Raw genomic sequence first — 15,962 nt, forward strand, 5'->3', positions numbered from 1 at the left:
TGTGTGTGTGTGTGTGTGTGTGAAATGCTGCTATTCAAAATTTGTTAAATTGTTTTTGAATCTCTTCTGTTCACCAAGGCTGCATTTATTTGATTAAAAATACAATACAAACAGTAATATTGTGAAATATTATTACAATTTACCATAACTGTTTTCTATTTTAATATATATTAAATTGTAATTTATTCTTGTGATGCAAAGCTGAATTTTCAGCATCATTACTCCAGTCTTGAGTGTCACATGATCCTTCAGAAATCATTCTAATATGCTGATTTGGTTATTATCAATTCTTAAATATGATCATTTCTTATTATTATCAACGTTGAATACAGTTGGGGCACAGGCTATTTTTATTTATATTTTTTTAAGGATTTTTTATTGAATATAAAGCAACACCAAAATAACGGCATTCATTTGAAATAGAATTTCTTTAGTTTTTAAAAGTCTGTAGTCAATTTTGATACATTTAAAATTCAGTTTGCTAAATAAAAGCATTTAATAGAAAAAAAAATACATTTAATAGACCTATGGTCATATGTATAGTTTTATTAAATTATTTGACATAATTTAAAAAATGTATTTACCATCACTTTTGATCAATTTAATGCATTCTTGCTGAATAAAAGTGTTAATTTCTTTAAAAATAATACATTTAATGACCCAAACATTTTAAATGGTGATGTATATATAAAACTTAGAACATTTCAATGTGCCTAATCTAATATGACGTACCACAAATACTTATCTGCTTAACTGTTGTGTGAAAAAAAAAAAATGTCAGTTTAGTGTGCGACTGTTACTGTACAGTCCTGAGGTCAGTAATCATGTGTAAATGAGTGTTCAGGGAGGCTACGGCTCTATATTTAGAGAGAACTTACTGGAATGGTTTACCCATAACCCTCCCAAACTGAACCGCCAGCTGATTATGAAGCCCGACCGGCAGGAACTGGGGCCTGAGAGAGAGTGACCCAATTAAACGTGTTACTTACTGTACACTACATCTGCCATTCCACTAAAAATCACTTAAACACCAAGATAATGAGCAAAAATAGTGATGTTAGTAAGGAAAAACTACTAAAGCCAGTTTGGATTTTCGCGCCAGCGCTGTGAGAGGTCAGTGATTCGTGACTCAGGTTTTAACAGGAAGGAGTGAAATATGATTCATCATATTTCTATAAAGGACCCAAGCGACACTGAGCTGGTGTAGGTGACACTGAACTCCTCCCTAGTGCTCCTGCGCCGCGTGGAGTCTATTTTTGGCCCTCCTATGACAGTCAGAGCGGCTCTCACTGACAGCTGACCGCAGGGGCCAAATCAAAACAAGCACCGTACCTCCACCGACCTGTTACAGCGCCGACACCATCACGACACCCCGCCGGACACATAACAGACTCCCACATCCAAGGAAAAGAGATTACATATTCATAATTCTCCATCAGCCTCTGATTTGGAGTGAGCTTCAGCGATATGACCTCAAATGAGGAGGACAAAGATCCTGATATTGAGCTTTTCGTGAAGGTAAGCATGATGATAAGCTTTAATGACCAGTGGGTCTAAGCTCTCTGGCTGTGTTTGTGTGTTGCACACTGCATCAATAGTCAGGAATCGATGCTGACATTACTTTTAAAAGCTTTCTGACAGTTTTAGCAGTTTCGTTTGAGGTTAAGATGGGCGTTTGGCCCGGGACAGTAACATTTTAGAGCAGAAACTCCAGGTTGCTGTTGAATTATTTCTTCAATTCTATCAACAGCTCACACTCTTCATTCCTCTGTGTTCAAGTGTCTCCTTTCTTCTGCTGCTTTCTGTGGTTTGTTTTGCATTGTTTTTTTTGTTTTTTAAATGTGATGATGTTTAGAGAACGTTAACAGCTGAAAGAATGAGGGTGAAATGTTGATAAAAACATTATAAAAGCTTTATAAATCAAAGAATCGTCATAATCGCAGAAGGCCAGATGCTGTATTTCTTCCACGTGGCGTCAAAGTTATTAATAGAGCTAATAGTGACAGTAAATGCAGAGGGGTTGAAAAACTGTTTACTGCTTGCTGACTATTGATATATGACCTTATTAGTGATGTTTTTATTATAACATTTCACATACGGTGTTACAGACATGTATAATTCACTCACCTTCGACTTGTATGAGTTTCTTTCTTCTGTTGAACACAAAAGAAGATATTTTAAAGAATGTTTTGTAACCAAACAGTTGCCTGTAACCATTGACTTCCACAGTACTTTTTTGTCATACTATGGAAGCCAGTGGCTACCGTCAACTGTTTGGTTACCAGCATTCTTAGTCCTCTATACAGAAGAAAGAAATAGAATTATAATTTTTAGGTTAAACTATCCACCTACACTTTAAAAAAAGAAATGTTCCAAAAGCAAATGCCATAAAAGAACTCAAAGAACTTTTCAATGAACATTTTAATGATCTAAACCACCTTTTTCCATTATAAAGAACCCTTTGTGCAATGGAAAGATTCTATGCGTGTTAAAGCTTCTTCATGGAACCATAGATTCCAATAAAGAACCTTTATTTTCAAGAGTTTTGCATGGACAAAACTCAGAAATCCAATGCACAGAGAGTCATAAAACACTATGAATATCTGTTTGACCAAAATAACCCATTTGAATAATAACATTATATTCAGTCCCTGTTCTGAATATACTTTATCCCATGGGAAGGTGGATTGAGTGATGTCAGATTGAAAGATCTTGCATATCACATACTGTAAACATCTCTGCGTGTGAGCAGAGCCTCAGGTGTAACATCAGCAATAACTCGACATTCCATCTGAGCCAATCAAGCGTTGACCGTTTGAAAACTAACCTCTATGCATTTTATCCCAGCATAGTTAAGTGCTAAACACATTAATTTTAGGTGGCGAGGGTGGTGTCTAACTCATAGTTGTGTTGACAGGTACAGTATGACCCAAACCCCTTTGCTGTGGGCTCGTGGGGCAGATAATGGAATTTCCATGCATAATTCAGCTTAAGCGTGGATCTGATGTCCGGCTCAGGTTACTGGCCCAGTTTAAGGACACTATTGGATAGCTTGATCGCCTAATTTCAGATGTGGAAATTTGGCACTGAATCCCCATCGGTTCTTTGTAGTGTCTGCTATTGTATTGAAGATTACAAATCATGCACTGAATGGCGAATGACTTTCAGGGATTTCATAATTTCACTTTTGCCCTAATGACACTAACATGCATGTCTGGGTTTTTGGCTTTTTTAGAAAATGCATGTTTTCTATTTTAATATACTTTAAAATAGAATTTATTCTTGTGATGCAAAGCTGAATTTTCAGCATCATTACTCCAGTCTTCAGTGTCACATGATCCTTCAGAAATCATTCTAATATGCTGATTTATTTTCAATGTTGGAAACAGTTTTTGCTGCTTGATTTTTTTTTTTTTTGGAACCTGTGATCCTAACATTTTCTAACATTTAATGACTGTAATAAGTTGAATAATTGTAAAATTATTTTACAATTATTCAACAGTATTTTGTATATACTCACACATTAATGTTATATAATTTTCTTGAAATACGTTGAAATATGTTGAATACACATGAATAATCTTATATAATATTTAATTTATTCATAATATTTTCAAGACCTTGCCTACACTAAAAAACAAAAATACTGTGGTGGTACCATGGTATTGTACTTATATGATGTGATGTATTGAGTTTAATACTGATTTATCAGTTTGTGTTCCTCAGGCTGGCAGTGATGGAGAAAGTATTGGAAACTGTCCTTTTTCTCAAAGGCTTTTTATGATCCTGTGGCTGAAGGGAGTCGTGTTCAACGTCACCACTGTCGACCTGAAAAGGTAACGAATTGTACTTAAAATATGCGTTGCTGTTAGAAACCACATGGATCAAAATTTTGTGGCTTTCATTTAAAGTCTGTTAGCTTTAGATAGATGTCCCACCCAAATGTCCTGTTTCAACTAGAAATACATTAACAAAGCAAAGTAACCCATGCTTATCAAGCATTTTCATTGGCTTTAATTGGCTGTGTTATGTAATGATCAAACTCAGATGTGAATGTGCAACAAAAATCTAAAATTTTCCATTTTCTTCAAGGAAACCAGCTGATCTTCATAATCTGGCTCCCGGTACTCCTCCACCATTCCTTACCTTCAATGGCGAAGTGCGGACAGATGTCAACAAAGTCGAGGAATTCTTGGAAGAGATGCTAGCGCCTCCCAAGTAGGTTGACAGGATGTTCACAGATGGATTGATTGTTTATGTAATGTGAGCAGCAATATTTTTCGTTCACGTCCTAAGGTATCCAAAACTGGCTGTGAAGAACAAGGAGTCCAACACGGCGGGAAATGACATCTTCGCAAAGTTCTCAGCCTACATCAAGAACACAAATCCAAGAGCCAACGCAAGTGAGTTTAACGTCTGCTCTATGACTTATTAGACAGGTTCAAGGAATATCTACAGCTCTTTATGGATGCTCTGTTGTCAACGGCGAAATATGGAGCCACATGTTATCCAGAGCTCATTCACATTCCGCTAGGCCTTTACAGGGATTGTCTTGACTTAAAGCCGCTGTATTTCTTCAGATGAAAACATTCAGCAGAAGCACATATCAAACTTTTGGCTGTGCAGGTCTGGAGAAGGGGCTACTGAAAGCTCTAAAGAAACTGGATAACTTCCTGAACTCCCTTCTGCCGGACGAGATTGATGCCGATAGTACGGAGGAGGAGAAGTGCTCCAACCGCAAGTACTTGGACGGCAATGAATTAACGCTCGCAGACTGCAACCTCCTCCCCAAACTGCACATAGTGAAGGTGACATACCGCTGAGAGATCTGCTGTAATTGATCATTTAGTGCAAGATAAAATAGTGGTGATTACTGAAAGGAAAAGTTCCAAAAACGTTCTTTTTATTGCAGTGAATGTTTCTCGGGGTGGATTTACTTTTTAACGTCAGTTTTTGCGCAGACACACACCTTTCCAGCTAACAGGGAACGTTCTTACAACTTTCAATGTTTTGTCAAAATTATATATATGTTAGGATAAAATGTTCTTATAGTAATGTTAATGGAACATTCTTATAACATTATTAATAGGCTATTTAATATCCGTTCTTATAATGTTAAGAGAAAATGTGATTAGATTATAAAAATAAATGTTATATTTAGGGTGAACAAGTTAATAGAATCTTGTAAGAAATGTTTTAATAATCTTTAAATAATGTTTTAATTATGATACGAAAACTGGACTTTTTAAAGGGGTCATATGATGTTGCTAAAAAGAACATTATTTTGTGTATTTGGTGTAATGAAATGGGGCGGGCTTGAGAACGTCGCAGCTGGCGGATTCGACGAAGGAGTGGCCGGCGGGCTTGCGGCAACCACATGTGACGACCCCGGGCTGGACTCCGCTTCGTCCACGGTGAAAGTCGATCCGATGAACCACAGCGCGAAGTTAATGTATTCCCTCAGCGACCAGCACGGATCAGCTCTAGGCATGGAAAGGAAAAATTGAAATCGCATCATATGACCCCTTTAACAATATTAAAAAAAGAATGTTTTTGCAACTTTTGAATAACATTAGAATCGTGACAAGAAAATTAAAATTTTCACATTTTAGGAACATTTCAAAATGTTTTCAATGTTTTTATAACCTAAATGTATCATCTGGGTCAAAGTCTTTCGAACATTCCTGATTCCTGAAATGTTTAAAAACAGTCCCTTTAATTGCAGTTAATAATTCTCAGGGTAGGTTTACATTTTAAAGTTAATTTTTGCACAGATTTTAAAGTCTTTTGAACAATCTCACCACTTCTGGCCAGGAAAAAAAAAACAAACAAAAAAAACCCCAGAGGGGCATGTTGTCACATCATGGGGTAAGTTGTCGAAACAGGATCCTGCAGTTTTTTGACACTGATTTGAGAAGAAAACCTTTTCTGAAATATGAAATATTACCTAAATTAAAATAAAAAGTCATCTTCCACATCATACCTGCATTTAAAATGTATTACAGGCAAATTAATGGATAAATCAAAACAAATGAAACAGCAAATTGCAATAAATCCTTGCATCATGCATTTACGTTTTTGCTTTTTGACGAATTGCAATTCGCAGTTAATGAATTGCATAAAAATACAACATGTAATACACATGTTATAACTTGCCCCAACCTAACATTTATTAAAATACTCTTAGGATGATTTGTTTAGATTATAAATGGGCAGATTCAGTTGTTTCATTTCATCATTATTTTTCATCCCACATTCAGGTGGTTTGTAATTACAACATTTTAGCACAGACACACACCTTTTGAACATTCCTACCAGTATTGCCTAGGAAAAACATACTGTAAATCGGGGCATTTCGTCACACTATGTATTAAATATGGGGCAAGTTGTCACAAAGGGACCCTAGAGTTTATTGACACTGATTTGAGAAGAATGCCTAAAATTCTACCTAAACTATAAGAAAAAGTCATCTTCCACATCATATCTGCATTTAAAATGTATTATAGACTAATTAATGGCTAAATTGAAAAGGTAAAACAATTGGCATAAAATTAAAATTAAAAACATATAAGCCACATGTAACAACTTGCCCCAACTTGCTAAAATCCTTATAGGATGATTGGTTTGGATCATAAACTAGCATCATGTTTCTTTCCACATTCAGGTGGTTTCTAAGAAATACCGTAACTTTGAGATCCCATCAGAGTTCAGTGGGGTTTGGAGGTACCTGCAGAACGCCTATGCCCGGGATGAATTCACCAACACCTGTGCGGCAGACAGAGAGATTGAACTGGCCTATCAGGACGTAGCCAAGCGGCTGGGCAAATGAAAATGCACTAATCAGTGACTCTAATAATCATATGCAAAACTGCTAAAGTGGTGACCTTTCTCTTGGTGTCAATGTCTCATTTTCCTTCAGCAGTTATTGAGCAGAATTTGCCTTCAGGACATTGACTCGGTCCTGTAATACTCCTGTCATGCTTGTGTGTAGGCCTTCCCATTGCCATTATGTTTACTGTCTGTCTGTAGTGACATCAACTCCTCTATTAGTGTCGCTATCTATGACGGTCTAGAAAAGAAAAAAAAACACTGTGCCACTGTTTCTCTGCAACTTTTCAGGGTTGGATGATGATTCTCCTCATTTAAAGTCCAATTCTTGCTGCATAAACCTTTCAAATTTAATGTTGTATAAATTATTTTTGCTAGCTTGTGAAACAGTAATATAATTTTGTGCTTTATCTAAGAGAGGATTTTTTAACCCTAGTATTTATTATGATTAATGTGTGTAAATCTCCACAGGAGAAAAAAAAAACATGAGCATTAAGAATGTAATTTCTTTAGAATTGGCTTGAGAACAATTCTATTTAAGCACACAGCCCCACCTAGTGGAGAAATTAATAAAGCTGAGCTATTAAAATTAGCCTCATTCTGCAGTTGATATAGGCTATACATACTGCCGCAAACTGTATACATCAAACAAAATAAGCACGTTTAGGTCTCAGGTATCTCTAGCCCTGTCTGGAATTTTCATATATTTGAAATGAACAACAATACTGTGTCTTATTAATAAAATATATATTTTTTCATAAAGCTTGTAATGTTTCGCTTGTGTTTAATCGTGTCATACTGCAAGACGAATATTTCAAGTTAGAAAAAAACCTCACCTCATTTTGTCGATTAGCACAGATAATCGACTCATCCCTCAGCAAAGCTCCGATGACATTAAGGGCAGAAAATTGCATTTTTGCTTAAGCACTTACCATACAAAACTTACCATTCTTCCATACAAAATTTGTATGATGTAAAGTCGTCGAAATCGTCACTGTAGCTGCGGAACTAGTTTTCTGGGCGGATACTCGCGTTAAATGACGCTCCTGATTTGTATCCTTCCGCGTGCTGTGAGAAAATTAAAGTTGCCGCGTTTATCGACTTGACAAGATTTGTAAAATACAGGTTAGTAAACGATTTTAACACTCCACTCTCATGTTTACACGTGCGGTTTTAATTGTTGTAGCTCTACCTTCAATATTAAGTTTATTTTAAACGTTTGTTTTTGTTCTTGTCTAGACTTATAAGAAGACGCGGTTTTTAGCTATCTTAGTCGCAATTTATCGTCAGTGGAAATAAGACATCGTGTTACATATTTTGCATAGTTTATATTGAACCTTTAACATTTATTTTCCCTGAAAAAACAAACAAACAAAAAGATAAAACCAGTCTATTGTAGACTGCTGGTTTCTGTCAACATGGTGTATTCGATGGTTTTTGAGGTGTTTTAGGCACTTGTCAGTTGACCAGATAAACCAGTTGAAGACCAGCCTACCATATTAAGTTTGTTTGTTTCAGAAAATTAATTCTTAAATTTTACGTACATGACCTTGAATGATGCTGGCTGCAATTGGTAACATATTCGTTTGACTTGGTGTGGTTACAGCCAAACATCTGCTGAGCTGCAGCACTACCATCAGCTGGATACAATATGAGACGCTTAAGATAATATTTCACAAAAACCAAGTGGTCACCGTCTATCAAACTGTCAAGTAGGTGTGAAAAAAGCTGTAGTTCCATCTGATTTCCAGCACATGTGACGGCTGTATGTCAGGTTTAGCTGGCAGCTGAATAATGTTGCTTTATATGAGCACGGAGATCAGACTGGAACACAGGCCGAAACAGGAGAGGTTTTCCTCTGGTAGCTCAGGGCCGCTTGGCCTCATGGGTTTTAATTACTCTACTTCCTGTTGAGGAAGCCCTTTCACCATCTCTGAGCAGTCCAACACATTTCTTTCACTGCAAATTCAAACCATCTGCATTTATGTCTGCAGTCTTTATGTGGGCAGTGGGGCAAAAGACCAGTCAAACATGCACTTGGCTCCTTCCTTGATTGTTTCCGCAAGTTTGCACTATTCTGGATGAAATGTCCTGCGACCTTAAGCGCATGCAAGGCCCGATCGACTCACTCACACCCCACACATCAACACACCAAACACGCAATCAAACACGCTTCAGATGGAAATCCTTCTCCAACACGCTATTCTTTTTCCTCCAGAACAATTTTCTCTGTGAGGAATCTCCAGTTACACGACATGCAAGCATAATTTATTGAAAAATCTGTGTTGTTTTCCCACTGTGCATTGAAGGAGTGATCAGAATATGGACTTATTTGCTTCATGTAACCTAACTGATCGGATTCCATTCAACGAGGCATCATCCTATTTCATCTACTCTTGGCTATATACAGATAGAAAAATTTACTTCCATGATGATGCTAATCATTGTGCCTGATGAAGGCAATGCTGTAATGTATAAATGTTGGAGAGCTGCAGTTGCTTCATCCATATATTTCATTCATAATTGCTCGCTCATGTAGATTACGGGGCTTCCAAACCTCTGCATTTTAGTGTATTTCTGTTTGGGCGGAGTAAATTTTACATACGTGGCCTAAAAAACCATATGCATTTAATCTTGGCTGAGTTGCATCTTATATTGCATCTCAAATGCACCTTGAAGGTCATTTACACTTGGTCCAAGTGTAGATAGATGTCCAATTTGTAAAAACAAATGAAGTGTACATGTAAATATCTCCATATTAGAGACACTAAGGTGAGACCAAAAAAAAACCCCACTCAAAACACCTTTGCTACTGCATTGCAAAGCCCTGGCAGATGCTTTAGCATCATAGAGGTATGTTTTTCACTCACATTTGCTTCAGGAAATGTACAAAACATTTTTTTTTAAATGACTTTACATTATTTACAATAACTAGGGTATCTTTTAGTTTGACAGAAACTGTGGTAACTGTGTTTGGATGGAAGAAAGCACGAACGATACTATCACAGGACTGGAAAAAGCACATTATATGTCCTGGAACTGGCAATTACATGTGAGAAAATTAGTCTTTTCCTGAATGCGTCTACCTTTCTTGAAGGCTGTCAAAGCAGCGGTAGCCGCTGACTTCACTACTCACTTCCCACCTGATTTAACTTATGCTGAAGTGGCAATTGCATTTTCATAGCTCAAAACCCAAAGGTAATCTAAAGCAGAGCCCACTCCATGGACACTGCCAACGCACCATGCAAAAGGCATGCGATTCCTCCACAACTCGGCTCAGATCACCAACATCAGAGGATTTCAGGGCAGTAAAGGCAAGGCAACCTGTAGTTCACTCTGACCGTTTTATCAAAACAAGCATTTGCTTGAGTCTTATAATTATATGTTAACACACAGGGTTGGATTAAAGCATCGCTGCACAGTAATATCCTTTGAGATCTTGTTGGATTTGTGACTGTGGATCGGTTGTGCATCAGTGACATCGCCTGGGCTCTAAATGATACCAAATGTTGAAGTTTGCCCCTGTTTCAAACAGCAGGGTAATTGTGGGTATGCATCAGTCAGATCTTGATTTAGACTTCAGTGCTGTCTGTCTGCACCTCATGAAGAGATCCAAGAGGTTTCACATTTTATGGTGGAAAATTAAAAGTCTTCATGCTGAGAGTGTATGAAATGGCATTTGGTATTGTTTGCTTTGGTAGGAATATTTTATTTTGTCCATCGCCAACTTGCCTTTTGGGATTTCGGGATACACTCTTTTATCTAATTAAAATTTCCATCTCGCTGTATATTTTCATTATGCTTTCATGTGTTCCCCATCTGTCCATCTTAGCGTTTAGATCTGTATCACAATATAATGTAGATGTCTTAAAAAAAAAAAAAAAATTTTTACTTAGTGAAAAGCCTAAAGGGATAGTTCACTCCAGCATTACAATTTACTCATGAACATTGACTCACCCTCATGTCGGGCCAAACATATGACATATGGAAAACAAAATGAGATATTTTGGGGGAAAAAGAGCTTCTATTTTCTGTATCAGGGTTATTATAGTTAACTTAATGTAAAACTATTAAAATTATGTTAATTAAATAAATGTTAATTGAAATAAAATATAACAGCATATACCATTTGGCATATTTGCCAAGGCAACATTTCTAATTTTCATTTAATGCATCTTGATGTACTAAAATAACAAACTAAAACTGAAATAAAAATGTATAAAACAGTATTTAAAAATAAATAACTTAAAAAAAAAAACTTAAAAAAACAACAAAATTACAAACATGTAAAAGTGAAAAAATATATAAAAAATCTAATTCAGAATATTCATAAAAACTCTCAATGACACAAAAATAACACTGAAAATATATAGTGAACATGGGCTATCTAACTTAAAAAAAGGCCAAAAAAAGTTTATACAATAGTTTATACAATTTGTGTGCTATATTTCAAGTTATTCAATAGTTTTGCATGAGGAATAGACTGAAATATAAGGTAAATTCGCTCATAAGGAATCAAACACTGGAAATAAAGTGTAAAAATAGTTTAGTCCTTTTTGGAGCTTGGCAACTTCTAGTCACTCTATGCTTTCATAATTTATGGAAAAGCAGCAGCAAAAATAAAAAAAGGAAAATCATGGGTTTGGATCAACATGTGAGCGAGTATGTGAGGACTGACAGTATTCATTTATGGGTGAACTATTTATCTAATTTGATATGTAAAACCAGATGTTTTATTAAAAAGCTTGTGATGTCATCTTAACACCTCGACGTCATCTTTTGAAGTAAAACCTCAAAAGAACCACGAGAACAAACCCTCAGTCAGTGTAAACAGCTGCTACCTACTGGCAGTAAGTCACCGTATCGCTCTGCAGAGCGTGGAATGACCCTTCTGCGGTCATATTATGAGCCGTCCTGCTCTGTGCGCGGTACGAGCGGTGTCAGGCCCCGCTGCATGCTGGGAAGATAGAGAGGGTGAGAGTGATGGGGTGGAACAGTGTCACTCTCACACACGTGTGTTTGTTTAGGCTTTAGCACTCGGCGGCTTCCAGCGAGGTGTCAGAACGGAGCCTCACTTCTGTTTCACACGTCCTTTTTCTGAAACTAGAGTTGTCATGTCATGCAGGGCTCAAAAATAATGATTAAAGCGTTGCTGCATGTTCTTACGTTTAGTGTGGTCATGATATCAAACTTTTATCAATACCAATACCATTTCATGATTCTAACTAAGTAATAATCAAATGACCTCCATGTTTTAGGAAAAAAGTAAAATAATAAAATATTACAATAAATGTAATTATGGTTGTGTGTGTGCACTCTAAAAAATGCTGGGTTAAATACAACCCAGTGCCACAAATTGGCTGTCTTTAATTTCATATCACTTTTTTACTTTATGATCAACAAAGGATGCACAATGAAGCCTTGATGCTATTTATAATCACACACACACACACACACACACACACACACACACACACACACACACACACACACATATATATATATATATATATATTATACACATACACACTCGCTCAGACTTTTTCAGAGAAATAATTAAGATATTAAATTTAATTTGTGTCTTTCCCCCCAATTGACTGTTAGATGCTTCACTTTCACCAAACTATACATATGAAAAATTGCCTTCTTTCTCCAAATTATTGACTTAGAAACCACCATAGAGACTGATTAGAGACATCCATAATCAGACTCAGATTAAGATTTCTGCTTGTGCATCAGAAAATAGCTTTTTCATGGTTTCTAAGGGCTGCCTTCCACCGTCTCTGACTCATAACAGTATTTATGGAGCCCGAATGACTGATCTTTGGCTCCTTGCTCACATATCTCCTCCTCACCTCCTCTATCCATCCTCGCCTCTCCTTAGCTAGAGGGAATCCCAAGTTTACCATGGCGTAACCATATAGTTTCCATCAAAATACCATATTTACTGCCAACAAGAAGACACCCTTGCAACTGTATATCAGTATTGTGTTTTTTCAGGCATCTATGCTGTTGTGCACAAGCATGTTTTAGTTAAATATTTTTTAAGTATAGCTCGTAATTATAATGCTGCAACATGCTGTGAAACTAGTGCTGAGAAGAGTTTTAATTTGTATTAATTAATGTTTATTTTGTGTTTTTGTTGCAGCACCAGCTTGGGTTTAATGAAGTAGCTGCAAAGAGTTGTGAACAACAGTGTTGCCACGTCCTTGAGCTACTTTAACACTGTTGCCGCGGGTTGTTTTTCATGTCCGCGGGTTGAAGAGACTCCAATAATAACATGATATTTATCCCATGGAATACGAATTTTAGCAGGGGAACCCAGCCAAAAGACGTGTATTTTACCCCCCCAGAATGCGATTTTTAACTGGGGACCCCCTCGAAAGGGGATTGGGCTAGTTTTGAGTAGCGATTGGGCGGGTTTTCTTGTGTAAACCTGGCAACCCTCGTGAACAGCCACAGGAGGGCAGTGTTTCTTAAAATTTGTCCAGGGTTCGGCACAGACATGACCTTGAAGCAAGACCGGGAGTGAGGTGATGATGCATTTGAGGTCTTAAAGTCATTCACAGACAGTTTTGCACCGTTCTCTGGTTTTAAATCCCATTCCTGCATATATAAATCACGGTAAGAAAAAAGACTGTCAGAAGCTGGCACTGAGGCAGGACCTTTTCAAAAGGTACTAATATGTACATTTAAAATATCCAACAGACTTTCATTTCTTTTAAAACAAGAATTGATCGAGTGGTTTTTAAGCTCACTAAGGACCTGTTTAATAAGATTTTACCAGAAAATGTTTTAGAATTTTTATCATGTTAATGTAAAATATCGTGTGTAGTTTTAATTATTGTATCTTTCTTTTTGTTTGGTTTTCATTGTTTTGGTATTTCTGTAACTTGTAGTTTGCATTAAAATCTGAATTAAACAAAAGTAATACATACATTTGGGGTAAATATGGTAAAAAGGTGTACTATTTCAAAGTACAGTCCCTGTGGCAGTTTTTTTTACATTCAATACAATATTTTGTGAAAAATTGCAATACACTAACATTCAAATGTTTGGGCAATGAAAGATGAAAACATTTAAGAAATTAATACTTTTATAAAACAAGGATGCATTAAGTTGATCAAAAGTGACAGTAGAGACATTTCTAGATTTCAATTTCAAATAAATTCAGTTCTTTGGAATTTCATTCAGACTTTAATATTTCATATCAATCAAAGAATCCTGAAAAAAGGCATCTCAAAAACATTCCACTAAAATATTAAAGGGGTCATATGATGCGATTTCAAGTTTTCCTTTCTCTTTGGAGTGTTACAAGCTGATTGTGCATAGAAAAGATCCCTGAAGTTGCAAAGACTAAAGTCTCAAAACCAAAAAGATATTCTTTATCAAAGTTAAGACTGCCATGCCCCCCTAAAACAGCTCGTTCTAACACGCCCCCACATATCTACCTCACTATTATGACCCCTTTAAGCTGTTTTTTTTTTTACTTTAAAACTTTAAAATATATATATATTAAAAAAACAGTTATTTTTAATTGTAATAATATCAACAATGTTACTGTGTTTACTGTAATTTCAATCAAATATGGCCAAATGCAATCTTGGTTAGCAAAAGAGAATTCTTTCAAAAACATTAGAAAATCGTAGTTATTCCAAACCTTGTTTCTGTAAATATTTCTTATTATTGCACTCCATCGTGTATCATTTAATTTTTCTTCTCTGATAAAATCACTTTGTGTTAGGGTTATATGGCTAACACTGTTTTTGTTTGACAGGATTGTTGATCAAGGACAAACGATGCTGATCCAGGAACACGTCCTACTTGGCAATTTCACGGTCAAGTTTTTTAGCAGAGGATGAATCGTGAGCTTACAGGTGCGATCAGCTTTAGATAACACCTCTATGCATTACTTCCACCCCCCTCTTGCAAAGTGTCCTGTTTACTGCCGGCGCGCTGGAGGTGTTTAAGGATTGCGCCCCGCCGCCTCCGTGCTCCCGTGAGCTTCACACTTCATTTGTACGGAAACCTCCCAGCAGCAGCAAATACTTCACGAGCGCTGCCAGCATAAATCATCAGGCCCGTCTGCAACCTTCAGACAGCCGTGGGACACTAAGGGTCTCTATTTTCAGATGTCCCGCAGGTTTCACCCTGTTAAAGGCATCGGGGCATTGTCCTTGGCACACCTCCAGCCAAACTGGGACAGCACTATGCAGATTTGATTGCTTGTGAAGTGATTTGGAGCAACCAGGGGCTTAACTGTGTGAGAAATGACTGACCCTCACAACACGCTGTGAAAGCAGAAGCCTCCTATTTCACCCGGAGAGAACGATAGGAAATGATGCGTAAATCAGTCTTCCTCAAAGAAGGACACTGAGGTGTTCGGAGAAAAGACTTCTGTTCAGTTCTTGCACTCGAAAAAAGAAAAACGTTCAATAAAATTAAATTAAATTGAGGGAAACATCCTATCAATTAAATTAGTTATTTTCAAAAGAAAAAAAATTATTTGTTGTAGTCTTCAATGAACAAAAGTAAACATTTAAATAATTTTTTTTACCTACCTTTGCTGCCTACCTAATGCAAAGAAATTAAAACACTGATTGATTGATTAATTCATTCATTTTTATTTTATTTATTTATTATTTTACCAAACACTGACATTCATTTTATCTGGCATACAACAATAAGCAAAAAGTACAATAAAGAAAATAACCACTTTAATTATTATTTATTTTATTTTATTTTAAATAAAGTAAAATTAAATAAACAGTTTAAGTACATGATCTGAATTAAATGTTTTTTTTTAATTCATGCAATGAATTATGACTTAAAAGGGATATCGGATATATAAATAAAAATGTATATAAGAAATAGTTATATATATACATACATATATACATACAGTGTATTATATATATATATATATATATATATGTATTTTGAATTCCTATGGATTCAAATTTTACAAATCAAAACCCGACTGTAAGTAGGATTACAGAGGAGACAGAAAAACAATCAGCCATTTTTTTTGGAGCACGGCAACAAGAAACCATAAGAGTTTTGTCTTAAAGGGGTCATATGATGCTTTTTTAAAGATCATTATTTTGTGTATTTGGTGTAACAGAATATGTTGA

General features: G+C 36.2%; 1 protein-coding gene and 1 long non-coding RNA gene across 2 annotated transcripts in view; both read left to right on the forward strand.

Moving 5' to 3' along the window:
• The first annotated feature begins 1,219 nt into the window (after positions 1–1,219).
• Positions 1,220–7,507, forward strand: clic5a (chloride intracellular channel 5a). Its single transcript, XM_016440740.1, has 6 exons — positions 1,220–1,518; positions 3,727–3,836; positions 4,093–4,218; positions 4,297–4,403; positions 4,627–4,808; positions 6,665–7,507. Exons 1-6 carry the CDS (start codon positions 1,468–1,470, stop codon positions 6,827–6,829), a joined length of 741 nt encoding a protein of 246 aa, XP_016296226.1. The 5' UTR covers positions 1,220–1,467; the 3' UTR covers positions 6,830–7,507.
• A 379-nt stretch (positions 7,508–7,886) lies between these two features.
• LOC107653904 (uncharacterized) overlaps positions 7,887–15,962 on the forward strand; it is a 24,886-nt gene continuing 16,810 nt past the window's right edge. Inside the window, exons 1-2 of the long non-coding RNA XR_001630285.1 lie at positions 7,887–7,953; positions 14,606–14,705. This is a non-coding gene — a long non-coding RNA (uncharacterized LOC107653904). The remainder of the gene's footprint in view (positions 7,954–14,605; positions 14,706–15,962) is intronic.

The sequence above is a fragment of the Sinocyclocheilus anshuiensis genome, unplaced genomic scaffold (assembly GCF_001515605.1).
Source record: "Sinocyclocheilus anshuiensis isolate Anshui unplaced genomic scaffold, SAMN03320099.WGS_v1.1 scaffold1561, whole genome shotgun sequence".
NCBI classification, from domain to species: Eukaryota; Metazoa; Chordata; class Actinopteri; order Cypriniformes; family Cyprinidae; genus Sinocyclocheilus; species Sinocyclocheilus anshuiensis.